The 26,397-nt window shown below is 48.3% G+C and overlaps 2 protein-coding genes across 12 annotated transcripts in view; one reads left to right on the top strand and one right to left on the bottom strand.

Moving 5' to 3' along the window:
• The window catches only part of NOS2 (nitric oxide synthase 2), a 58,589-nt gene extending 51,537 nt beyond the window's left edge, over positions 1-7,052 (top strand). For all 6 annotated transcript variants that reach the window (XR_013226864.1, XM_077312411.1, XM_077312410.1 and 3 more), the window contains 3 exons: positions 164-312; positions 4,060-4,254; positions 6,647-7,052. Coding sequence is in view for 5 of the 6 variants with exons in the window: in XM_077312411.1 (XP_077168526.1) it covers positions 164-312; positions 4,060-4,254; positions 6,647-6,775 (473 nt within the window). In the remaining variant the exon portion in view is untranslated. The remainder of the gene's footprint in view (positions 1-163; positions 313-4,059; positions 4,255-6,646) is intronic.
• A 1,476-nt stretch (positions 7,053-8,528) lies between these two features.
• The window catches only part of LGALS9 (galectin 9), a 35,934-nt gene continuing 18,065 nt past the window's right edge, over positions 8,529-26,397 (bottom strand). For 3 of the 6 annotated variants that reach the window (XM_077311312.1, XM_077311311.1, XM_077311307.1), the window contains exons 6-10: positions 25,663-25,698; positions 17,582-17,629; positions 16,333-16,421; positions 14,401-14,563; positions 8,529-11,423 (exon numbers count right to left, since the gene is read on the bottom strand). In XM_077311312.1, coding sequence (XP_077167427.1) covers positions 11,277-11,423; positions 14,401-14,563; positions 16,333-16,421; positions 17,582-17,629; positions 25,663-25,698 — 483 coding nt within the window. In that variant the 3' untranslated portion in view covers positions 8,529-11,276. Of the gene's footprint in view, positions 11,424-14,400; positions 14,564-15,749; positions 15,976-16,332; positions 16,422-17,581; positions 17,630-25,662; positions 25,699-26,397 lie in introns of those variants that run through there. The other 3 variants (XM_077311308.1, XM_077311310.1, XM_077311309.1) reach the window with 3 other exon arrangements.

Here is a 26,397-nt window from a genome sequence, read left to right as displayed (position 1 = left end):
TTAGATTTGCTTAAAGTTTTCATTTTTCTGCTTTAAATAAATTGCCTTTTGGCTTGCCAGAATTTTACTGTTTTGGATTTATTGTGTTCGAATTGCTTATAGAAGCTGCCTGGTTGATGGGTGGGATAGAAATGCTTAGAAGGAACAATGCTGCCTGTTTTAGGTCTCAAAGGGAGAGGCATGATTCTCCTGTTCGGCTGTCGGCGCTCCAGCCTAGATCACCTGTACAAGGAAGAAACCCGGGAAATGAAGAGGAAAGGAGTCCTCCAAGAGGTCCACACAGCTTACTCCAGAGAAGGTGGCCAGCCGAAGGTGATGCTCATTTCATGTTCCTTTTACGGAAAGGTATCAGCGCCCAGGAGCAAAAAAACATGTCTTGTGTTTCCTAAGAAGAGCCCTGCTGGGTTGGCCCAGGGATCCATCTAGACCAGCGTCCTTTTCCACACAGTGGCCCCCTAGTTCAGCTGGAGGGTCAAGAGGAGTGGTCCTCAGCCTTCCTAATGCCGCGACCTTTTGATACAGTTCCTCATGTTTTGGTGACCCCCAACCATAAAATTAGGCAAGTGTTCTTTCACAGAAATTAAGCCAAAGCTGACCAATGGCGTGAAGATCCATTGATCATGATTGTATATAAATTGGGTTTTTCCCGGGGTTTCTCAGTTCAGTTCTGCCTCTTGTCCCACCATGCGGATCTCGCTCTTTTCCGCTGTACCAGGCAGATGAATGCTCTGTCTTGATCTACCAAGAGAGCCAGTTTCGCGTATTGGTTAGGAGTGCGGACTTCTAATCTGGCGAGCCAGGTTCGATTCTGCGCTCCCCCACACGCAACCAGCTGGGTGACCTTGGGCTTGCCACGGCGCAGATAAAACTGTTCTGACCAAGCAGTGATATCAGGGCTCTCTCAGCCTCACCCACCCCACAGGGTGTCTGTTGTGGGGAGAGGAATGGGAAGGCAAATGAGCCTCCTTTGGGTAGGGAAAAGCAGCATATAAGAACCACCTCTTCTTCTTCTTCTTCTTCTTCTTCTTCTTCTTCTTCTTCTTCTTCTTCTTCTTCTTCTTCTTCTTCTTCTTCTTCTTCTACCCTGCAAGGCTGTTGTATGGATGGACCCCCCCCAGCCAAGCTGCTTGCCCTGCTGCAACCTCTGTGAAAGGGTTGTTTGACTCCCAAAGAGGTCCCGACCCCCAGGTTGAGAACCACTGGTCAAGAGGCTGGGCCTCCCCTGGGTGTGGCCTCCTGGGTGCCAGCTCCTATCTTGTATGAGGAACCTGCCAGCCCTTGGGGATGGGATAGGGTTGCTAGCTCTAGGGCAGGAAAACCCTAGAGATTTTCTCTAGGGAGCTGATCTCTGTAGCCTGGAGATGAGCTGTAATTCTGGGGGAGCTCCAGCTCCCCCCCCCCCCCCGAAGGCTGACTTCCCCAGTGAGCTGAGAGTGTTGCTTGGTTTATGCACAAGGCAGGGCAAGATTAGGAAAAGGACAAGAGGCCTTGAAGAGCTCTCAGTTGGGCGCTCCTCCTGTGGGGCGGCTGTGACCAGAGAGCCACTTTGCAGACAGCCAGTTGGTTGACCCCCCCCCCCCCCCCGCTTCTGCGCTTTCCTCCCTAACTGTCCCACACAGCAAGCAGCTCCGGGGTGTCCTGCGGCCCCACCCGTGGGAGTCCTGCCTCCCCGGCCCTCTCCTTGGTGTGCCAGCAGGCTCAGCCCACCCTGGGTCGTATCAGTGTCACAAATACGTGCTGTGCTTTGCAATCCCACCGCGTCCTCTGTGGTGATGCCGGCACCCGCTGAGAGGTTTGGATGGGCAGCGTTTTTGTGCATGCCCATTTCTGAAAAACTCTGACACCCACATGCTCCAGCGGCCTTCAAGGGATTCAGGCAGGGCATCTGGCTAGTCTGATTGCCACAGTTGAGCAACCCCCAGTCAGTCGCGAAATGTAGGTGGGGGAGACGACACCTGGCATCCACTGATGCCTCCTGCAAACGTCCACACAGCAGCCAATGGCCCTGGCCCTGGGAGTCCTTTGGCAGCCCTGCCCGGAAGCCTCACCCTGCGGAGGGGCAGGGAAGAGGGCCACGGAGAGACTGCTCAGGCAGTGCTCTTGGCTGTCCATCCCCCGCGGCCCCAAGCTTTTAGCGAGAGGCAGGACAGGAGACACATGCCAAGCTGGCCCAGGCCTTCCAAAGGCTCGAGGGAGGAGTCCAAGGAGGACAGAGCAGCCCTGGCTCTTGCAAAGGCCCCCTGCTTCTCTGGCTGGCTGATTCCTTCACTCAGAGATATTTAAAATCATGTTTGTGGTTTGTCCTGATGCTTTTAGCAACCCGCTCCTCAAAATCTTTCTGCATGCCTAATTATTGACTTGCCCTTCTTTTGCCAGAGCTTGTGGTCCCTCCTCTTCAGCTTCCCCTCTTGACTTTTCTTAGCTTCTTTGACTTGGCAATGCCTTTCCTAGCCTGGACTCAATTAGTAGGCTGCCTAAGGAGGTGGTGAGCTCCCCCTCACTGGCCGTCTTCAAGCAAAGGTTGGATACACACTTTTCTTGGATGCTTTAGGATGCTTTGGGCTGATCCTGCGTTGAGCAGGGGGTTGGACTAGATGGCCTGCATGGCCCCTTCCCACTCTAGGATTCTATGATTCTATTCTATGATTCCAGTGCGGTGTTAAAGCGTCCTCTGTGGATTTAACTCCCCTGTATTTACCTTCCTGTTTCCTTTCAATGATTTCTCACATTTTTGCAAAGACCTTCTGCTTCTTGTTTGCTTTTAAGCCCCTTGCTGGTGTGCCAGAAGTCAATGGGTGGCACTTTACACACACACACACTTCCTGAGCTGGCAGGGGCTGGACTAGATACCCCGCATGATCTCTTTCTAAAACTGAGACTAAATGAACTTTCAAGAACCCGCAAGATCCATAGAATCCCGTTTGAAAACGAACACCTGCAGAATCAATCCTGGTATTTGTTTTATCTTCAAAGGTGTAACCAGTTTCTTGAGGATTATCAAGGCAGACTATAGAATTAAACTGGTTCGAAACAGTAAGCAAGAGGTGTTCTGTCCAGCCGGGCAGCTTTTTGCTGGAGTGCTGAGAAACAGGAACTATTCTCCCCCGTCCCTTTAAGAGAGAGGATGCTGGGAATTGTAGTAAGCTAGCTCTTTCCTTTGTTCCCCAAAAGAGATTGGAAGATAAGCCCAATATCCTGGCTAACAGCCAAGGTGGGAAAACGCCCCTTCCCCTTTCTGTCCAAACTCTGTTGTTAGTCTTCAGCCATCCACAGCAGATGGACACCCCCTCTCTTTCACCAGTGCAAACTGGGAGAACTCCTGCCGTCATGTAAGTCTGCTACTGAGATACCCAAGTAAAGGGATCTAAATGTTTGTGTTGCGTTGAACACTTTCTGCCAGCATGTGAGCTGTGGGGCAGAAAAAGAGGCATGGGAGGCCCCCCTGCTCCAGAAAAGGTCACCTGTGGAAGGTGAGCTGTTGAGCCTCTTGTGGAATGACACGGATGTGCCACTTTCTCTTAAACTCAGGGGAAAACGTCCTGTTATCTGGGGCTTTATTTTGTGTATTTAAAATTGTATTGTTAAGTTGCGATCTATATGTTGCTTTGAGGCATGGGGGAAAGAGAGAGAGAAGTATTTTAATCAAAACAGCAGTCAAAATGTGGGCAGCCTCAGCCCAGGGGGAATTGGTGGGTGTCTGTGGCCTTCTGCACATTCGCCCTCTCCAGCCCTTCTAGGAGCAGTTTTGCTAATTAAAAACAAAAAAGTGGGGAGGGGGGATGAGGAGGTTACAGAGAACTGAGTAGAGGACCAGGGGTGTTATTGGAGGAGCAGAAGAGCAGAGTCAAGGCACTTCTCTAAGAGCAGCCAAAAAATGCAGACCTCTGTTGATCTGTAAACATGTCTGAATGTGCACCTACTTAGACAAGGCTGCTTTAAAAAATTCCAACCATCAGGCTGTTGGCATGTCAAGAATTTGGGGTCTTGGCCAGGAAGGGTCATGGCAGCTCAACACTGCTCCCCTCAGATAATGCAGCCTGGGTTGCTCCTCTTTTCCAGGTCTACGTCCAAGACCTTCTTCGGAGCAGACTTGAGATGGAGATCCACAGGCTGTTGTACAAAGAGGAAGGCCACCTCTATGTCTGTGGAGATGTCTGCATGGCCAGGGATGTGGCACGGACTTTGAAGGAGATGTTTGCGGAGCAGCTGGGCCTGACGGATGAGCAAGCGGAAGACCACCTTCTTCAGCTGAAGGTACATTGTTCTGATTGCTACCAAATCTAACCCAGCAGACATTTCAGTTGAAGATGTGGAGTTCCAGTGTCTGACATCACAACCCTGTTTTAAGGCAGGGCCACCCAGTGCTTGATTTCTGTGAGACTCTGGGCCATTCCGCACCAGGATCTATGTACCAAATTGGTTGCGGGACGAAAAACCGCCATTTTAAATTGTGGAATTTGTCGTTATGCATACCTGGCTTTGTAGTGGAATCCATTTGCGTTTCTATTTTTTCCCACAGGTTTCCGGTCTCGGCAAAAATCGCTAGCCAGGAAGCGATATTGCCAAGCTTTGTCCCACCCCTGGCCATAAAGCAGCCAGTGGGCGGCCTTTATCATGATCCCCAAAAGCCCCTTTCCCTTTAAGGAAGTTTAAAAAAAAACACATACACACACATTGCAACGAATCTGCGTTGATTCGTTGCAACAGAGAGACCCATCTAGGTAGCAGGTGGTGTTTGAGCTGCCATTTCATCGTTGCCACGCTCCCCCCTGAGTGAAAAAAAAATACCCCCCCCCCCTGTCATGGGCACAATTTTCGGCCGAAAATACAGTAAAAAATAAAGGGAAAATAAACCAGCCAACGGGGCTGTGTGTTGTTTCGTGCTTGGTGACTTAAAACAGCTCTGCAGCCAGGGAAACCTCGCTGGGTAAACGAAGGCTCACCGGTGCGTTGATCTCCGTTCGCTCGGAGAAAAAAAAATGGCGATCACTTCGCCGGAAGATCAGAGGAGAGAGCTGGGGGAGGGACTTTGCAGAAACTGCAACAATGGTAACGCACAAAACTTTCCCGCTAGTGTTGCAGATTGGTTGCAAGAGTGTAGCGCTTTCCGGAGGGTGAATCCACTTTTTGGGATTTCCCTGAAAGCGCTACAATGAAGCGCTTTTTGCGGATCGGTTTCAGGAGTGTTGCTGATTGTCAACGATGTTGTGCATAACAGCAAAACAGTAGCGATTTCAATTTGTAACCATTGTGCTATTTTGGACTTGTGCGGAATGGCCCTCTTTGTTCACTCCAAGAAAAGCAAGCCTTCCTAGTAAAGTTTCTTTATTAGAGCAAAGCAAGCTGCTGCACTTAAAGCATAGTTAGAACTAACATACGGAGTACCAGAAGGCACATACAGGGTTCAGGGGTGGCATCCGCCTTCCTGCGAACGTAAAACAGATTCCCTGGCAAGGAAGTCACAACAACCAAAGGGACATGGGAGGGAGGAGGAAGGTGAGGAATGTTAGGGCATCTGGCTTGCTTGGGAAACTACAAAGGGAATTCGGCCTTGGGTGTTAGCTGGGCCTGGGCAATAAATCTGGACAGGACCACATGCTTTTAAATCGTGGCTGAAATACATGTGGGATTCTGACCATTTCCCCCTCTTTTGAGGACGTGCCCTCCATCATGTGTGCCCTGCACAGGACTCCATGCAGTGTGGTTCAAGCAGGGATCCACAACCATTTGGAGTCTGTGGAATTTTGCGTCATGGTGGTGGGCACTTTTACAAAATGGCTGCCGCAGGAGATGTGGTCAACACACACACACACACACACACACACGAAGAAAGGGGATAGGAAATTTAATCGCACACAGAGAAAGCCCAAAGGGGAAAGAACACATGCGCAGAAGAGGGCCAGCAGAGGCAAAGGAGGATGGAATGCAGAGAGAAGACGCCTGTGGGGAGAGGGGCTGTGGGGCTCGAAGCTAATCCATAGATCCTGTTTCTAAGCTCTTGGCTCCTTCTCCAGAGCAGAGGGGAGGAGTCAAGTGGAAAGTACGTCATTTGCACGAGGGCAGACAGTCGTTATGACATGTGCAGGGGCAGACGAATGAGCCTGAGAAAGTGTCGTTGATGTGGTGAGGTCTGGTGATCTGGGTGCATGTGGTGGCAAAGTTGGCATCTGGGTCTACTGCAAGCTCTGGTACCAGTGTCCATTTTCAGATTAGATGTTGCATTATTGTGGGTGAGTTGTTGTTTGAGATTTGGAGACTGTCTGTGTGTAAGAAAAAGTTTTCCTCCTGGCACTTGGGAAAGAGAGCAGTCATTCTCCAGGAGAGGAGGTTGCAAGGGGCTAAGGATGCACTGAGAGCTGCCTGTGGCCACCTCTGGCCTTCTGTGTGCAAATGTCTCTTTGGGGCCTGTCTGGTCACCGGTTTTCTCTGGATACCATTCTGGCTTTGTTAATGTGTTTCCTGCCTTCATCAGGTTTTACTTTCCAAAAGATTTGTTGTGGTGAGAATCTCTGTCGGTGGGACTGGAGCAGGTGCGGCTGGAGCAGAGAGCCTGGCTGTACATAACAGACCGTTAAGGACGGGGGCGGGAGGATGACGGAAGCAGGTGTGGGAAGGTTCTTTTTAAAGCCTTGGCTTGTTTTTACAGAGACAGAAACGCTATCACGAAGATATTTTTGGGGCTGTGTTTCGGCATGAGAACAACGCTGACTCCGAAGAATCAAAATCCAACTTCAACACAACCATTACAAAATCCCAATCACAGCTAACCTTTTAGCCATACATTTTGAACGTGAATTCTTGTTTTATACTTTGGAAGGCCAAATTCTGCTTTCCTTCCAAGATTAGTTGCCTATATGGAATGAATAAGCAGGATTTGGCCTTTTAAAGAAAGTATACCTTATGTTATTTAATTCTATTTATTCTGTACATTCCCTCTAGTGTCTGTGTATTTTAATAGAAGTTTAATAGTTAAATTTACTTTAAAAATGTGTATTCTTGGATACAGTATTGTAAATTTATTCCTTTACTAAAAATTGAATTGTTAGCTGAAATCAGATTTCTGTTTTTTTGGAATAAGGAAAGTCTTATGCGGAATATTGATACTGGTCTTGCACTGTGCAGAGTGGTGTTGGGATGCCATGAATCCAGGGCTCTTCAAGGCTCTAGCCCGATGCGCATCAAATGCCATCACCTCCACTGTATTACCCCCCTTAAGACTTTCACCAGGATAAAATAATGGCTCCTGCTGCATCCTGTAGGGCCATTTCTTTTCTTCCAGCTCATACCAAGAAAATAAGGAACCTTCAGCGTTGGCACATCAGAAGCAATTCCAAGTGTTCAGCCTCCCCTCCTCCCAAACGACAAACCTGAACTGCTTTTCTCTGGCATGAACCGGCCCACTCCACGTGGTTCCCATCCATCTCCTTGCACAGCTGGAGGACCTAGTCTCTAGGACCATCCTGAACAAAATCAAAGTGGAGCATTAACAGGCCAGACCAGAAACCAGAGTCCTCAGTATCTGTGCTGCCCTCCCTCCCCCTGCCCCTCTTTTTCCCTGCTATTCAAGAACCCCTGAGGGTCTCGAGGTCTACGTAATCTGTACCCCTTCGCAAGTTGCTGCTTCAGAGAGAGGCACCCTTTCATCTCAGCATTTGTGTCAAGAACATGGACAGAGATAGCCTAACACCTACGTATAGATGGGCAGTTGAGGCAATGGAAATTGTTTTGCACAATGCATAAGTAGCCCGTGGAACTCACATCTACAAGGTGTAGTGATGGCCACCAGTTTAGGAGATCTTCAAAAGGGGGTTCAAAATTCATGGAGCATCAGTTCTTCTGTGACTATGATGGCTCAGGGGAACCTCCACATTCAGAGACAGAATATCCATGTACCAGTTACTGGAGTTAACAAGAGGGGGCAGCCGGTAGGCTTTCTGGGACCCCTGCTTTAGCCCGTGTGGGAAAGAGGATGCTGGATCAGATGGGGATTTGGTCTGGCCCTGCAGAACTTCAGCTTGTTTGCTGCCTGGTTCCATTTCTGTCTCACTCTTCCTCCAAGACGTTCTGCTCAAATTGAGCCCCACGTCTCCTCTTCTCTGTGACACACAGTCTGGCTGGTGGCAGAGTGTGATTTCTTGGCCATGGAAATGGTTTCCCCTCGCTCTTGCCCAGCACAATTGTTTACGGTAGTTCGGTCTCTGACTGCCCTCAAGGACAGGCACCAACATTTTAGTAAATTGGATTTTAACTGTCCGGCGTTAGCAAGCCTTTTTGTGGATAAAGTCCTGTTGCTCCGCTGGGTCCTTCCCGCCACAGTTGATACAGGAAGGGGACTGGAGGCCGCCTTTGGAGGCGACGTTTGATGGCTTCAGGCGGCTCTCTCTATCCGAAGTGGGTAAGTTGCTGGGCTCAGTGAGGGCGACCCCTTGCCCCCTGGACCCCTGTCCTGTCCGTCTTGGCTGCTCAAAGGGGGCAGTGTCATGTTCCATGACCAGCACCACGCGATGGATGAGGTACAACAAGCCAAGGAAATTTAGAAACCCATACGTAAGTATTTATTGTAAATCCCTACGATAGCTAGACTAGTATACACAAACAGTCCAAGACAAGGGGTACAGGCCATTACATGAGTTTTTATACTAGTAGACTTCACCTAAAAACAGGTCAATTGACCAAGGAACACATCAGGGTTACATCCGGAATAAGGTGGAGCAAACAGCATCCATGCCTTTTATGCAAATGAATACAGCCAGCGCCATCTGGCATGACAGCATCCTCACACTATTTAAAACAATGATCCATGAGACATAACAGGCCTTGAGGACCATGGCAGGAACTTTATCACATCAAAGATTACCTTAGTTTCTAAGCAAGTGGGCAGCTGGCATTCCTAGGATTAATACAGGATTGTAGCAAAGCGTTTCCAAACATAATAAAAAGGTTAACAGCCTTAGCATAATGACAGGATTACAATCGGTAGGCACTTACCTAAGAGCCATGAAGAATGAGACATTTCAGAAGTTTAGCTACAATAATCAGTCCAGGAGTTCTCCAGAGGAAAACTATCCAATTCAAGGTCTGCAGAGGGCTCTCTTTAATCACAGACAAACAGACAATTCAAACAATCTTGCCTTGGGACAAGATTTACAACTAGCAGGCAGTTAATTCAAAAGGTCAATTTACACATCAAACAGGCTTCACTTATCAGACCACATTACTACATTCCAACAGATGGTTTATAACAAATGAATTCCTAGGGATGAAGGGAAGTACAGATAACGGTTTAAGTAATCTACAGACTCGGAGGGAACAGAACTCCTCCGAAAAGCAGTTAAATTTCAAAACAAAACATCAATGACTGTATAGTTCCAGGAGAGAACTGGAGAAAATGGCATAGACATGACTGGCGGCCAGTGGATAGGGGTATTATCAATATCAGGGATATTATCAATATATCCCTGTCGATTGGGGAGTTCCCAGAGTCCCTGAAGCAGGCACTGGTTCGTTGCATCTGCAGGACCCGTCCAGCTACCATCCAATCTTGCATCTTGTGTTTCTGGGGAAGGTGGATGAAAGAGCCGCTGCAGACCAGCTCCTGGCTTTCTTGGAGGAAACTTCGGTGCTTAACCCATACCAGGCTTGCCCTTGTCTCTGGCCCGGAAATTGCCGCTGGTGCAAAATGCAGCTGCTCAGGTCCTCACAGGAACATCTTAGAGGGCCCATATCCAGCCTGTGCTGAGGAAGCTGCATTGGTTACCAGTTCCAGCCCAGATCAGGTTCAAGGTTCTGGTTCTGACCTTGAAGACCCTTCTCATGCTGGGACCCACATATCCTACATATCCATGGGACTGCCTGCCACCCTATGCCCCCCTCGGCTTTATGCTCTGCAGGCACTGACTAGTTGGTTGTATCCAGCCCCCAAGAGGTCTACCTGGCCTCAACCAGGGCCAAAGCCAGGGCCTTTTTGGTCCTGGCCCCAACCTGGTGAGATGAGCTCCCAGAAGACCTGAGGGCCCTGTGGGAGCTTTCTGCATTCTGCAGGGCCTGAAAAATGGAGCTCTTCCGCCAGGTCTATGGTTGAGGCCAGGGAAGATCAAATGAGGCATTTGGGCCAGACTATCACCTGGTGGTGGGCCACCAACATCCGTAAATTGCCCCTGTGGTGCAGAGAGGAAGCTAGTTGTTTGGGGTGGGAGGATAGGTTTTTTCACTGGGGTATATAATTTTAATGGGAGATTATAATAGTATGTATTTTATGTGTGGTTATGTAACCCACCACAAGATGGTTTTGCTGATAGCAGCGGGCAATACATTTAATAATATAATAATAATATATAAATTCAGATCTGCAGTCCATCACCAAGACCTCTAAAATCCAGCTATTCCGATGTTAAGCCCCATAATCCAGCCAAATAAACTCTCAGTTTGAAACTGGTAAAGAATATTCAGATGGTAGCTTCTGATCTATAAGAGATATGTGCCAGAGCACCTGTTCAGGAATAAAAGGATAGGTGTGGGCTGAGTATATGTGTTGTGTATGTTGTGTTCCCTGCAAGGAACAAGCTGTGGAAATAGCACAGCCACAGATGAGTGGGGCAACCAAACCCTGGAACATCCCCCTGACACAGCATTGCCAAAACTGGTCAATGAGAGGCTGGAAAAAATTACTAGTTCTGCTAAGACTACAGGATTACCCAATGCAGGGGGGATGGTCTCCCACATTAAAAAAAATCTTGTCCAGTCATCTCTAGGGCATTCCAGTTTCTGCAGGCAGGGCCGGGCTTTCCTAGAGGCTAACTGGGCTTGGCCGAGGGCCTCAAGATCAAGAGGGGCCTGGATTCCACGTTTTTTATAAAGGTTGGTACCAATCACAACATTTTTCATTTAACATATTGATATATATCACAGTAATGATGTATTTTATTATCTCTCATGTAATTTACAAACTTCAAAATGGGAGGTGAAAGGGCCCTTTCCTAAGTGGAATAGCCGAGGGCCTCTTTTCATGTAAATCTGCCCCTGCCTACAGGAAGGGTGGAAGAGAGGAGGGAAACTCTCAGTCTCCATGATGGGCAGCCTAAAATTTATCCTGGGAGACGGTCCTCTCGAGGCCGATGAGGCCCTACTGGCAGCAACACTTTGCCAAGAGCAGGTATCTTTCGGGTACAGAAAGCGAAGCATCAATCCATCCTATTTCACAGGGCATACAAACACCACCACCACCACCACCAACAACAACAACAACAACAACCCTCTCTCGAGGGAGAATGGATCACTTAAGCCCGGACTTCACTCAGCAGAACATCCCCCTCAATTTCCAGCCGGTCTATCTGCTGGAGGTTGGCAGCTCGGTGGTAGTAATCAAACTGATGCTGCCCATTCACAGCCACTCGGAAACACTGCTGTTCACACTGGATCCAGATCTGAAAAGAGGAAAGGGGGAAGAATTGCACTGCATTTGAATCATAGAATCATAGAGTGGGAAGGAGCCATTCAGGCCATCTAGTCCAACCCCCTGCTCAACACAGGATCAGCCCTAAGCATCCTAAAGCATCCAAGAAAAGTGTGTATCCAACCTTTGCTTGAAGACTGCCAGTGAGGGGGAGCTCACCACCTCCTTAGGCAGCCTATTCCACTGCTGAACTATTCTGACTGTGAAAAACTTTTTCCTGATATCTAGCCTGTATCGTTGTACTTGTAGTTTAAACCTATTACTGTGTGTCCTTTCCTCTGCAGCCAATGGGAACAGCATCCTGCCCTCCTCCAAATGAAAACCTTTCAAATACTTAAAGAGGGCTATCATGTCCCCTCTCAACCTCCTTTTCTCCAGGCTGAACATTCCCAAGTCCCTCAACCTATCTTCATAGGGCTTGGTCCCTTGGCCCCAGATCATCCTCGTCGCTCTCCTCTGTACCCTTTCAATTTTATCTACGTCCTTCTTGAAGTGAGGCCTCCAGAACTGCACACAGTACTCCAGGTGTGGTCTGACCAGTGCCGTATACAATGGGACTATGACATCTTGTGATTTTGACGTGATGCCCCTGTTGATACAGCCCAAAATGGCATTTGCCTTTTTTACCGCTGCATCACACTGCCTGCTCATGTTTAGTTTACAATCCACAAGTACCCCAAGGTCTCGTTCACACACAGTGTTACCTAGAAGTGTATCCCCCATCCAGTAGGCATACTTTTCATTTTTCTGACCCAGATGCAGAACTTTACACTTATCTTTATTAAACTGCATCTTGTTCTCATTTGCCCATTTTTCCATTGTGTTCAGATCTCGTTGAACTCTGTCTCTATCTTCCGGAGTATTTGCCAGTCCTCCCAATTTGGTGTCATCTGCAAAACTGATGAGTAGTCCCTCCACCCCCTCATCTAGATAATTAATAAATATGTTAAAAAGTACCGGGCCGAGCACCAAGCCCTGAGGTACCCCACTACTCACCTCTCTCCAGTCTGATGAAACACCATTGACAACAACTCTTTGAGTGCGGTTCTCTAACCAATTCCCTATCCACCAAACTATCTGAAAATCCAGATTGCAGTCCTTCAACTTATCCATCAGAACATCATGGGGAACCTTAACAAAAGCTTTACTAAAATCCAAGTAAACGGCATCAACCGAATTTCCACAATCCAGCAAGCCTGTCACTTGGTCAAAAAAGGAAACCAGGTTGGTCTGACAGGACCTGTTGGAGACAAATCCATGCTGACTTCCTTGGGTCACCAAATTGTCCTCCAGATGTTTGCAAATCGCTCCCTTTAATATCTGCTCCATTATCTTCCCCACAACAGAGGTCAGACTCACTGGTCTGTAGTTTCCCGGGTCATCCTTCCTCCCTTTTTTGAAGATCGGAATAACGTTTGCTCTCTTCCAGTCCTCCGGGACATCTCCAGTCCTTAAAGAGGTCCCAAAGATGTTGGACAAGGGTTGTGCAAGTTCTCTGGAAAGTTCTTTGAGCACTCTCGGGTGCATTTCATCCGGCCCAGGGGATTTGAACTCATCTAGTGTAGCTAAATGCCTCTCAACAACCTCTCTGTCCATGTCAACCTGCCACCCAGACACTATCTCTTGGCTACTGCCATCTCTAGATGTGCCTAAACCCTTTGACCTTTGGGAAAAAACAAAGGTTTTTTCCCAAAGGTCAAAAATAGGCGCTGAGCCTTTCTGCTTTCTCTGTATCCTCTGTTAGAGTTTGTCCATCCGCACCCAACAGTGGGCCTATTGCCTCCTTTACTTTACGTTTGCTCCTCACATAACTGAAAAATCTTTTCTTGTTACAGTGGGCTTCCCTGGCCAATCTTAGCTCACTCTCAGCTTAGGCCTTTCTGATGATTGATCTACAGTGCCTAGTAACCTGTAGGTACACTTCTTTAGAGCTCTGTCCTTCCCTCCATTTCCTGAACATTTTCCTTTTCTTTCTTAGTTCCTCTTGAAGTTCTCTGTTCATCCAAATAGGCTTCTTAGAGCTCCTGCAGTGTTTTCGTATTTCTGGGATAGTCATTGATTGAGCATGCAATAGCTCTTGTTTGAGTAGCGCCCACCCTTCACATGCCCTTCCAGCATTCTCGGCCATGGTATGACACTCATCATGTCTCTGAGTTTATTAAAGCTTGCCCTACGAAAATCCAACATCTGCATCTGGCTACAAGCTTCCTTGGCTCCCCATCTCAAAAGGAATTCTATGAGGACATGGTCACTTCCCCCTAGGGTCCCCACCTCCTTCACCTCATCCACCAACTCTTGCCTGTTGGTCAGTATTAAGTCCAGTATGGCTGAACCTCTTGTGGGTTCATCTACCATTTGATAAATGAAATTGTCAGCCAGGCAGGTCAGAAAGTTGCATGACTGAGGACGCTTCGCAGAGTTTGTTTCCCAGCACATTTGGACTTCATGCACTGGTCAGCTGAGCTGTCATCCCTTCCCCCAAGATTTAATCTTGTCTAGGACTTCTAATAAAATACTTGGTATTAAACAAACACTTGTATCCTGCTTGCCTTGAAGTATCAACTCCAGTGTAACAACCTTGAGCTGCATTTATCGAGTCTTGCAGGAGCATTTCCCAAGCCACTTTCCCACATGACATTCAGAAGCATTTTTTACCCCTTTTGCTGTTGCTCTTGGTGCATATGCAGGGAAAATGGAGAGGCATGGGTTAGCGCATGTGCAAGGTGGGAAATCTCCTGTGGGAAATCTCTGCTGTTGGAAGAAGTCTCCCACGTGAGCTGCAGGCTCAACTCCCCACCCCATCTCAGCCCAATGTAGCAGTAGGGGGAAATACAGTCTAAAAACAAAAGAAAGCATGCACAAATTAAAACCTGCGATGAAATGTAGATGGGCATTTGCAATTTCCCGGAGAAGTAAGTAGAAGTAAGGAAAAGGGTTTCCCCACGTACTGTGAACGCCTGCTCCGGGTGTAAAGGCATGCTCCCCCGCAGGTGGCGCTCCTCCGGCCCCCAGCGGCCACTGAACTGGGAGTTCCGCACGATCACCTTCTCCTTGAATCGGGGGTTCAGGTGGAATGCCGTGTCTTGGCCCATCTTCAGATTGATGTGGAACCTAGGCGACACGAGGAGAGAGTGTCGGGGTTGGGGGGCACACGGGGTTGGGGGGCACAAGAGAGACCCTTCAAGAAAAGTAGAAAGAGACAGACTTTGGGCACAGAGTAACACATTACGACATGCCAGGTCTACTCTCATGGATCATGGAATACACAGGAGTTAGCTAGGTTCCCTGGTAAGAGTACTCTGGCCTTAAAAGACTGAACTTGGCAAATCTCCAGTGAATGCGTAACTGCCAGATCCTCACTCTGTCTGGGTCAGTCTCGTCTACTTAGGCCATCAACTGCTCTCCAGGGTCCACCGTATGAATGAGACACTGAAGATTTCCTCGATCTCCCCCTCCCCCAGCAGCCCTCGACTCTTGCTGTGTAGGCAGCAGGGGGGAGAAGCTCTGCAAAAATGGTCAGTGCTCTGACATCATGACATCACTTCCAGCGCAAACTTGAAAGTGACTTCTGGCCACTGGAGCCATGGACACCTCGATGTTTCTGCCCACCCAAGCCTCCTAGGGCAGTGGTTCTCAACCTTCCTAATACCACGACCCTTTAATACAGTTTCTCATGTTGTGGGAACCATACAATTATGCAAGTGTTCTTTCACAGAAATTAAACCAAAACTGACCAATGGCATGAAGATCCATTGTTCGTGATTGTTCGTGATTGTATAGAATTTTTTTTCCGGGGTTAGAATCATAGAATCATGGAGTTGGAAGGGGCCATTCAGGACATCTAGTCCAACCCCCTGCTCAACGCAGGATCAGCCCTAAGCATCCTAAAGCATCCAAGAAAAGTGTGTATCCAACCTTTGCTTGAAGACTGCCAGTGAGGGGGAGCTCACCACCTCCTTGGGCAGACGAACGCTCTGTTTCGATCTGCCCCACAAGGCTGTTGTGTAGATGGTGCCCCCCCCAGCCAAACTGACTGCCCTGCCACGACCCCTGTGAAAGGGTCATTCGACCCCCCAAAGGGTCAGAACCCCAGGTTGAGAACCACTGCCCTAGGATCTTCTGGCAACAGACTGGAAGTACCAACCATAGTTCAATATGTCAGTTTAGAAGGAAGAGAACAAACCATATTTCATTTTATCTAGTTGGGATGTGATGAAAACTGATGGTATCTCAGTCATCAGGATGACTCCAAGAGGAAAGGGGTGAGGAAGCCGCGTATCCTGCAGCCATGGCTTACCTGCTCTCAGGAGCCAGAAACCCTGCTGGGTTCATGAGGACTGAATGATGTTTCTTTCTTAAGGGTTTGCTGGATTCTTGATGTGAAACACATCTCCTGGCGCACCTCCTCAAACGACCCATGGAGCACGCCAGAAGATGGGGAGGGCCCAGCCAGTGGCTGCTCCAGACCTGGGGGCCGAGCAAGCCGCTGTGCAACCAGTGAGGGATGAGGCAGCAGCGGAGGCCTAAGAGGAAGCAGGAAGAGGAAGGGGGGAAATGGAGTGTGTGCGTGTGTGTATGTGTGTTTGTTTGGGGGGGAGGGAGGGAGGTTGGGAAAGCAACAGGAGGGGGGAAGGGAAGCGATTCTGTGTGTGTTTTTGGGAGTGAGGGAAGGGGGAGGAGGTTGGGAAACCAACAGGTAAGTGAGGAAATGGGGGGGGAAGGGAGTCTCTGAATGTCTGCGTGTGCGTGTGAGTGAGGGTGGAGGCAGGAACCAAGGAGGAGGTTGGTGGCAGGGAAGGGAGGGAGGGTCCCTCACCCAGGGCTGCTATGGGTTCCACATGCCCTCTGACCGCCAGACTTTTACGAGAATTTTTTTTTACCTGCTAGCTCTGGCAAGGACAGTTCCTGACACTATAACAGATCTGGATGGGAAAAGGCCTCCGAAGAGCGAAGCTTGATACGGCAAAGACTGTTGGAAGAGGAGAGGCAACAACTTAGATCAAATTTTTCATTTGTTTCCATTTCAGCCACCCCGGCCTGAGGCTTTTTATTCAGACTGAGAAAATTTGAAAAAACTTAGGCAACCAATCAGTTTTGAGTAATCATAAATGTATAAACTATATTAATAAAACATTTGAAGAAAAAGAACAAAGTTTATAAATGACCATGACCATGATGCTGTGCTACAAGGATTTAATGTGCACAATAAGATTACAAAATAATTCAGCAATATAATTACAATAAACGTTTAAGGATACAAAACTGTTGCCATAAGCAGCCACTATTATCCAAAAAAAAGCATTGTACATTTCAGAAATTTGTGATAGGAGCAGTAAAAATATTCATAGTAACATACACCAGACAGGCATCTCGAATAAACACCTGTTCTGTTTCTTCTTCTTCAGCCACACCTTGCTCAGGCCAAACTGATACAGACAAGCCGTATTCACACGGAGCAATGCTAGTTGCCAAGCTAACCACTTTGAGCCAGTACAGGTGTGAGGTTAGCTTGGCATTCTACATATGCTCCTGCCTGTTGAAAAAGGAAACTTTATGTCTGTGGCTGCTTATACCAACAGCTTTACACAAAGGCATGCTGGCATCATTCTGTCTTGCACGCCCTACGGAGTTATATTGGGAGAGGCAGTCCTTCGGGTATGCCAGTCACAGAGCAATTAGGGCATTAAAGGTTATAACCAGCACCCTGAACCTAATCAGGAAGCAAATTGGCAACCAGTGCAGCTGCCTTAAGAACGGCCGTGGATGGGCAGATCAAGATAAGCCAGTCAACAGCATTCTGGATTGCTTGTCATTTCCAAAGCACAGCCAAGGGCAGCCCTGCACAGAGCCCATTGCAGTAGTCCAGCCTGGAGGTAACCATGGTATGACATAGAAAAGGAAACACTGACCTCGGCGCTGTGGAAACCTGTTTGTCCAACAGAAGCGAGGGGCCAAGTCGCACCCCCAGGCACACAGAGTGTCCCGGACTTTTATTCACCGTTAGTGCCACTGGCTGTAAAAGATTCACCATGATCTAGAATTCTCTCTGTCGCCACCAACCATTCCAAATGCACCTCCTACAGACCTGGCTCACATCATCACACTGTTGGCAGGATGCAGATCACTTACATAAATTTGTGGCTGAAAATATGGCCCAGGTGGGAAACCAGCACCCTGCTGTTAACAGAAGAGAGATAATGTTTCTTAAAATCTTTTATAAAACTTTTCTACTTAACAGTATCCTTAGCAAAAACCATGTACTGTTCCAAAATTTGCAATGTCCCCCACCTTTTAACTTTTCAGCAAGCTCTTCTTAACTGCCAGTGTTAGTTGCTCTATTTTTGCTTGGAGGCCAATCAGGCGTTTCAAGAGATTTGTTTGTTTGTTTGTTTGTTTGTTTTATATACCGCCGCTCCCCAACAGGTCTTGCAGCAGTTCACATGATAAAACATTAAAATACAACAAAACCCAATAAATTACCCAATTAACAATTAAACAGTAAGGCAGATGTGGTCGATTCCTCTGCACCCAATCCTAACCCGCCTCGTTCAGCCAGAGGCCACGTTCTCTTCCCGTGAGAGTGGGGCTGGTCTGGTCCCTTGGGGATCCCAGTTGGACTCCCGGGACTCTGCCCTGGCCTCAACCGTACGCCTGGAGGAAGAGCTCCGACTTGCAGGCTCTGTAGAAAGTTGGTCACTCCAGCAGGGCCTGCAGCTCTTCTGGGAGCTCATTCCACCGGTTTGGGGCCAGGACCAAAAAGGCCCTGGCTTGGGTCGAGGCCAGGCAAACGTCCCGGGGGCCCGGGACAACCAGTAAATTCATACCCATAGAGTGAAGAGCTCTGCAGCGGGCATAAGCAACCAAATTGTCCCGCAGGTAGGCAGGACCCAGGCTGCATACGGCCTTGAAGGTTAATACCAGTCCCTTAAACTTGTCCCGGAAACAGACTGGTAACCAGTGAAGATGGTGAAGCACTGGCTGAATATGGGCCATCGAAGGTGTTCTAGTGAGGACCCTAGCAGCCGCATTTTGTACCAGCTGTAACTTCCGGATCAAAGTCAAGGGTAGGCCTGCATAGAGCAAGAAGTCCAATCTGGAAGCGTCCAATCTGGTTGCATGGATCACTGTAGCCAAGTGTTCTGAGGACAGGTCAGGCGCTAGTAGCCTGGTTTGGCGAAGATGGAAAAAAGCTGTCAGGGCTACTTTTGTGATCTGAGCCTCCATAGAAAGGAAGGCGTCAAAGGTCATTCCCAAGTCCCTGGCAACTAGTGCAGGTGTTAATTGTACCCCATCCAGGCATGGGAGGCATGCTTCCTGCTCCTGTCCTCTTCTTCCCAGCCACAGGACCTCCGTCTTGAAGGGGTTGAGTTTCAGGTGACCGTGCCTGTGTCATCCAGCTACTGTTTCCAAACATATCCAGGGGGGAGTCTGGTCAGCCATCCATTAGGAAGTAGAGTTGGGTGTCATCCGCATATTGGTGACATCCCAGCCCGTAGCCCCGAACCAGCTGGGCTAGAGGGCGCATACAGATGTTAAAAAGCGTGGGAGAAAGTATCGCCCCCTGCGGAACTCTGCAAAGGAGCTCACAGGGATCCAACAAATCCCCCACAACAACCCTCCGTGTCCGGTTCCGGAAGAAGGAGGCTAGTCCCCTAATCCCAGTCCTGGAGAGGCGTTGACCCAATAGCTTGTAGTTGACCACATCAAATGTGGCTAAAAGCACAACAGCGGAACCGCCTCAGTCCAGCTGGGGCCGGATACCATCCATCAAGGCAACCCACGCAGTCTCCACCCCATGGAAGCTAGACTGGCAAGGGCTGAGGGCTGAAATTCCTCCAAGAATACTAGGGGCTGGTCTGCTGCGGCCCGCTCTACCACCTTACCCAGAAACACAAGATGCAAGACCGGGTGGTGGCTGGTGGGGTCCCGCGCGTCCAACGATGGTTTTTTTCACTAAAGTTTTTTCATCTGAGCAATTGTCTGAGCAATTGTTTGCTTCCCATGGTACACATTGGTGTTCTCTTGCTGCCTCTGGTCAAATAGGCTAGGAGGTTTATTTAAAAAGCCAAAAACTCTAGGATTCCGTGGTAATCATCTATCCGCAGCCATCCCTTGAAAGAGATTCGCATTCCATAACACACGGTCACCATTAAGGTGGCACTAGCCTAATAAGCCCAAACTGCTCCCTGCAGCTCATTTTGTCTTTATTTTGGATGGAAGGGGTAACAAAGGGGTCTGCTATTTTAGACTAGATTTGTACTAATAGGGAAGAACTGGTTGACAAGGCAAAAGTTGTGGGTGTGCTTGGTAGGAGTGACCATGTGATTTTGGACTTTATGATCTTGGGGAAGAGAAAAGCTGTATGTAGTCACACATACAGGCTGGACTTCAGGAGAGCAAATTTGAATAAACTTAAAGTTATGTTGGGTAGAATCCTGTGGTCAGAAAAACTTAAGGAGATGGAAGTCCAAGAAGGTTGGAAGTTTCACAAAAGTGAAATACTGAAGGCACAATAGCAGATAGTTCCCTTGAGAAGGAAAACGGGGAGGAAATTTTAAAAAACAGGATGGTTCCACAAACAGCTTTTAAAGGAATTGAATAACAAAAAGGCTTATTTAGGAAATGGAAGGAGAACCAAGGAGAACCAAGGCTTGTAGGGAGAGTGTTAGAAAAGTTAAAGCTCAGTATGAGCTTTGTCTAGCAAGAAACGCTAAAAAGCAACAAGAAAGGGTTCTTTAGTTATATTCAAAGTAAGAAAAAGAATAGGGACATGGTAGGACCATTGCAGGGACCAGAAAGGGTCATTGTAACAGGTGATGAAGAAGGGAAGGGGGAACCCCCATATTGCCTACCCTATGCTTTGTGAGTCAGTTCTGACTATGCCTTCAAAGTGGATGCTTATATTTCTAATAAAGAAACTTTAATTCAAAGAGTTCACTTATTTAGAGTTTGAAGTCTCTTGAAGTGAGGTGGTAGTCTGCACTCAGGGACCCGTGAAGGATAAGAAAAAGAAAAAGGAGAAACATCCCATGCCACGGTTGTCAGGGACAGCAAAGGAACTGGGCACACCGGTCTGGTGTGATGTGAAGGACGTCCAACGGCTGGTCATCCGCAGGCATGAACAGTGTACCTGGATGTGTAGACGATGGTTGGTCATAGCGCCCAGGTTATAGGAGAAGCTGGATGCTACCACAGACCTACTTGCTACGATGTGTTTGGGAAAAGGCAAGAAGGTGCCAGAGGCCAGTCAGTGGTTCCTGGGGGGGGGGGACTCTGCAAGGAGTGGGACAAGGAGTCCTGGTAGAGCTCAGAACCAGAATCTTCCAAGCCTGAAATCTCAACCCCTTGGAAGGACACCGGGAAGTCAACCGCAGGAGCGGAACAATCCGCATCGCCGGACGTTGCCTCAGGATTGAGCTCAAGAACAGGAGCGTTGGAGAGGGCAAGGGCGCACCATCAGGGTCAAGATGGGACGGGGGCACCCCAGGACCTTCTGGCCCAATCACAGGTTCAGTGCGGGGAGACCAGAAAGCTTCATGCTGTTTCTGACGGATCTGTTGACAAGTTGGCTTCTTTCAGCCATACTGGACTTAATACTGACCAACAGGGAAGAGTTGGTGGATGAGGTGAAGGAGGTGGGGACCCTAGGGGGAAGTGACCATGTCCTCATAGAATTCCTTTTGAGATGGGGAGCCAAGGAAGCTTGTAGCCAGACGCGGATGTTGGATTTTCTTTGGGCAAACTTTAATAAACTCAGAGACATGATAAATGCCATACCATGGACGAGAATGCTGGAAGGGAAGGGAGCATGTGAAGGGTGAGCGCTACTCAAACAAGAGCTATTGCATGCTCAATCAATGACTATCCCAGAAAGACGAAAACACTGCAGGAGCTCTAAGAAGCCTATTTGGATGAACAGAGAACTTCAAGAGGAACTAAGAAAGAAAAGGAAAATGTTCAGGAAATGGAGGGAAGGACAGAGCTCTAAAGAAGAGTACCTACAGGTTACTAGGCACTGTAGATCAATCATCAGAAAGGCCAAAGCTGAGAGTGAGCTAAGATTGGCCAGGGAAGCCCACTGTAACAATAAAAGATTTTTCAGTTATGTGAGGAGCAAACGTAAAGTAAAGGAGGCAATAGGCCCACTGTTGGGTGCGGATGGACAAACTCTAATGGAAGATGCAGAGAAAGCAGAAAGGCTCAGCGCCTATTTTACATCTGTTTTTCCCCACAGGTCAAAGGGTTTAGGTACATCTAGAGATGGCAGTAGCCAAGAGATAGTGTCTGGGTGGCAGGTTGACATGGATAGAGAGGTTGTCGAGAGGCATTTAGCTGCACTGGATGAGTTTAAATCCCCTGGGCTGGATGAAATGCACCCGAGAGTGCTCAAAGAACTTTCCGGAGAACTTGCACAGCCCATGTCCATCATCTTCGGGACCTCTTTAAGGACTGGCGATGTCCCAGAGGACTGGAAGAGAGCAAATGTTATTCTGATCTTCAAAAAAGGGAGGAAGGATGACCTGGGAAACTACAGACCAGTGAGTCTGGCCTCTGTTGTGGGGAAGATAATGGAGCAGATATTAAAGGGAGCAATCTGCAAACATCTGGAGGACCATTTGGTGATCCAAGGAAGTCAGCATGGATTTGTCTCCAACAGGTCCTGCCAGACCAATCTGGTTTCCTTTTTTGACCAAGTAAAAGGTTTGCTGGATCGTGGAAATTCGGTTGATGTTGTTTACTTGGATTTTAGTAAAGCTTTTGATAAGGTTCCCCATGATGTTCTGATGGATAAATTGAAGGACTGCAATCTGGATTTTCAGATAGTTAGGTGGATAGGGAATTGGTTAGAGAACCGCACTCAAAGAGTTGTTGTCAATGGTGTTTCATCAGACTGGAGGGAGGTGAGTAGCGGGGTACCTCAGGGCTCGGTGCTCGGCCTGGTACTTTTTAACATATTTATTAATGATCTAGATGAGGGGGTGGAGGGACTACTCATCAAGTTTGCAGATGACACCAAATTGGGAGGACTGGCAAATACTCCGGAAGATAGAGACAGAGTTCAACGAGATCTGAACACAATGGAAAAATGGGCAAATGAGAACAAGATGTAATTTAATAAAGATAAGTGTAAAGTTCTGCATCTGGGTCAGAAAAATTAAAAGCATGTCTACTGGATGGGGGATACGCTTCTAGGTAACACTGTGTGTGAACGAGACCTTGAGGTACTTGTGGATTGTAAGCTAAACATGAGCAGGCAGTGTGATGCAGTGGTAAAAAAGGCATATGTCATTTTGGGCTGTATCAACAGGGGCATCACATCAAAATCACAAGATGTCATAGTCCCATTGTATACGGCACTGGTCAGACCACACCTGGAGTACTGTGTGCAGTTCTGGAGGCCTCACTACAAGAAGGACGTAGATAAAATTGAAAGGGTACAGAGGAGAGCAACGAAGATGATCTGGGGCCAAGGGACCAAGCCCTATGAAGATAGGTTGAGGGACTTGGGAATGTTCAGCCTGGAGAAAAGGAGGTTGAGAGGGGACATGATAGCCCTCTTTAAGTATTTGAAAGGTTGTCACTTGGAGGAGGGCAGGATGCTGTTTCTGCTAGCTGCAGAGGAGAGGACGTGCAGTAATGGGTTAAAACTACAAGTACAATGATATAGGCTAGATATCAGGAAAAAATTCTCACAGTCAGCTTGTGGTTCAGCAGTGGAATAGGCTGCCTAAGGAGGTGGTGAGCTCCCCCTCACTGGCAGTCTTCAAGCAAAGGTTGGATGCAGACTCTTCTTGGATGCTTTAGGATGCTTAGGGCTAATCCTGAGTTGAGCATGGGGTTGGACTAGATGGCCTGTATGGCCCCTTCCAACTCTATGATTCTATGATTCTTGGTTCAAGTCCACGCAGACATGATCGACTGTGGACACCTCTACACCAACAGGGCAGAGAGAGCGCCCCATGTCAGGACCTTCCTTGAAAAGGAGGTGTCTGAATGGTATGGGGGGCTGTTCGACATGGAGGCACCGGAACTGCTGGAGTATGAGTTGTTCATGCAAGCTCGGCGTGCCCACTTTGAAGACCTGCTGCAGGCGGATGTGGCCCTGGAGCAACTCCAGAGCCTGGGCCAGGGAACCAAGACCATCTCCCAGTATGCCAGCAAATTGCCTCATCTCTCAGAAAAAGTCTATGAATGGAAAGAGGCATCTAAAGTGCAATTTTTCTGAGAGGGTCTGTGCAAGGACTTGCTGCGACAGTGTTTGGGTCAGTTGTCCCTGGCGACTCTGTTGGTTTGCGCCCGCCTGGCAGGCAGTCAAGCCCCACCTGTGCATCCTGGAGACGGTGGACGCCCGGGATGAATAAATGATTGGGATGAAGGAATAGAGGGGTGCTTATTAAATCTGCAGATACTAGACTGGGAGAAGGAGCAAACACACCAGAAGACAGAATCAGGATACAGGACAGGCTGGAAAACTGAGCGAATTTTAATAGTGAAAAATGTAAAGTGCTGTATTTAGGTAGGAAAAATCAAATGCATCATTATAGGATGGGTGAGACTACACCCATTGTCTTGGTAGTAGTATATGTGAAAAGGATCTGGGGGTCTTAGTAGACCATACATTGAACATGAGTCAGCAGTGCGACTGTAGCTAAAAAGGCAAATGGGATTTTTGGCTGTATTAAAAGAGGTACCGTGTCCAGATTACATGAGGTAATGTTACCACTTTGCTATGGCTAGACCTCACTTGGAGGACTGTGTTCAGTTTTGGGCACCAGAACTGAAGAAAGATGTAGAGAAACTGGAGCATGTCAAGAGGAGGGCAACAAAGATGGTGAGGGGTTTGAAGAACAAGATGTATGAGGAAAGGTTGAGAGAGCTTGGTCTGTTTAGCCTGGAGAGAAGGTAACTAAGAGGTAATATGATTTGTTGTTGTTGTTAGTTGCGAAGTCATGTCCGACCCATCATGACAACCATCTTGAAGTGCTGTCATAGAGAAGATGGAGCAGAGTTGTTCTTTGTTGCCCCAGAGGATCAGACAAGAACCAACGGGTTAAAATTAATTCAAAAGAATTTTCGGCTAAACATCCGGAAGAAGTTCCTGACAGTTAGAGCAGTTCCTTAGTGGAATGGGCTTCCTCGGGAGGTGGTGGGTTCTCCTTTTTTGGAAGTTTTTAAGCAGAGGCTGGATAGTCACCTGACAGAAATGCTGATTTTATGAACTTAGGCAGATGGTGAGTGGGAGGACAGGAAGGGATGTGCCAGTGTGGGTCTTTTGTGGCCCTTCCTTGCATACCCAGGGAATTGCTGATTGCCACTGTGGGATGGTAGGCGAATTTCCTACAGACCAGGCTGGATTCTGAAGATTTTGGGTGTGTGGGAGAGTCACTTGGACATAAAATTGGAGTCACTGTGGGTGGTCAGGTAGTTGTGAGTTCCTTCCTGCATTGTGCAGGGGATTGGATTAGATGACCCTGGAGGTCCCTTCCAACTCTAGGATTCTATGATTGAGAAGAACCAGACAAGAGGATCAGACATTGGGTGCTGCAGACTGTGTCTTGCCCAGGATGTCCCTGTTCCTAAAGCCACCCTCACAGACCCCGGGTCTACTGTCTGTACGTCCATCCCTGCAGGAGGGAACATAATCTGTAAACCGCTCCGGGAGCGGTATAAATAAAGCAGTAAGGGGGGTTGGGGTGGGGCCAGTCCGGGATGGGGAAAGGCAGCCATTGGCCCTTGGCCCCAGACTGACAAGCGCAGGGGCCAATCGGGAGGCACAAAGTGCCTCCTGATTGGTCCCTCCAATTGTCAGTCCGGGGCCAAGGAGCCAATTGGGAGGTGCGCGCAGGCTCCCAATCCAACCACACCCTGCCGGACATGCAGGTATGGAGGAGGGGGGTGGGGAAGGCGGATGGGGAGGAGGCATCGGTGGGAACGGGGGCCGGGGGCTAAAGGCTTCAGAGAGGGCAAAGGAGCACGGCCACTGTGTCGGAGACGTCCGCCAGTGCTCCTTTGCCTTCCCCGAAGTCTGCGAAATGGCAGGGAGGGGTCCGGGGGCCAAAGGCTTCAGCCGGGGCAAGCCAGGAACACAGCCAGGAGGGGGCCAGGGAGAGAAGCTGCTAGCGCCTGCTGTATTTAGCCTACAGCGGGCTTAACTTCTAGTAATTGTATAAGGCAAATCTGAAAGGAGCAAAAGAAATTGAGCAACTCACATTATAAGGCATTCCCAGCGGGAAAGCAGCATTGGTCTGAAAAGATGAAAAGAAATCTGCATCAGCAAATGCCAGCGCCATGGCGAACCCACTAGATGGCGGAAGCAACAGACAAAAAGGAAAAGCTTGCAGTATTAAGCACAATGTTGCCGGCAGGAACACGTTTTTTTTTCTTTTTGCACACCTCTGAGCAAACTGTGATTTCTTTGTACACTTTATGCACTTCTAGGCCCACCACATACCATGCACCAGCTGCATCAGAAGTGGTTATTTTAAGAGAGAGAGAGATTCTTTTGGATCAATTCCTGTACATCATGCCTTCCCTTGATAAATCATCTTTAACATATACTCATCTTTTTCACCTATTCTGAAAAGCCCCCAATGCTATTTTCCCCAGGGTGTTCCAGGCCCTTGTTTGAACACATGAATCTAGACAGAATCAGACCACCAGTCAAAGGCCAGTGTTGCCATGGCAGAGGCTCTGCAGACCCTTCGGCTGGCTGGCTGGCATGCCACCTCCTTTCTAATCTTTTTAACAGGGGATGCTGCTGGGGATGGTATTTAGGGGCAATTCCACAGCTGATAAATATAGTGTAATCCTTACCTTAGGTAGTCATTATATTCTGGACACTCTGCACGACGTCGCCAACACCCAGCATCCAAGCAGCCAACTGCTCGCTACATCCGTCATTTTAAAGCAGCAGTTGGGGAACTGCATAAAGTGGATTCCCCAAC

This window comes from Paroedura picta, chromosome 15, assembly GCF_049243985.1.
Source record: "Paroedura picta isolate Pp20150507F chromosome 15, Ppicta_v3.0, whole genome shotgun sequence".
Taxonomy (NCBI): domain Eukaryota; kingdom Metazoa; phylum Chordata; class Lepidosauria; order Squamata; family Gekkonidae; genus Paroedura; species Paroedura picta.
This window is presented reverse-complemented; position numbering and strand designations above follow the sequence as displayed.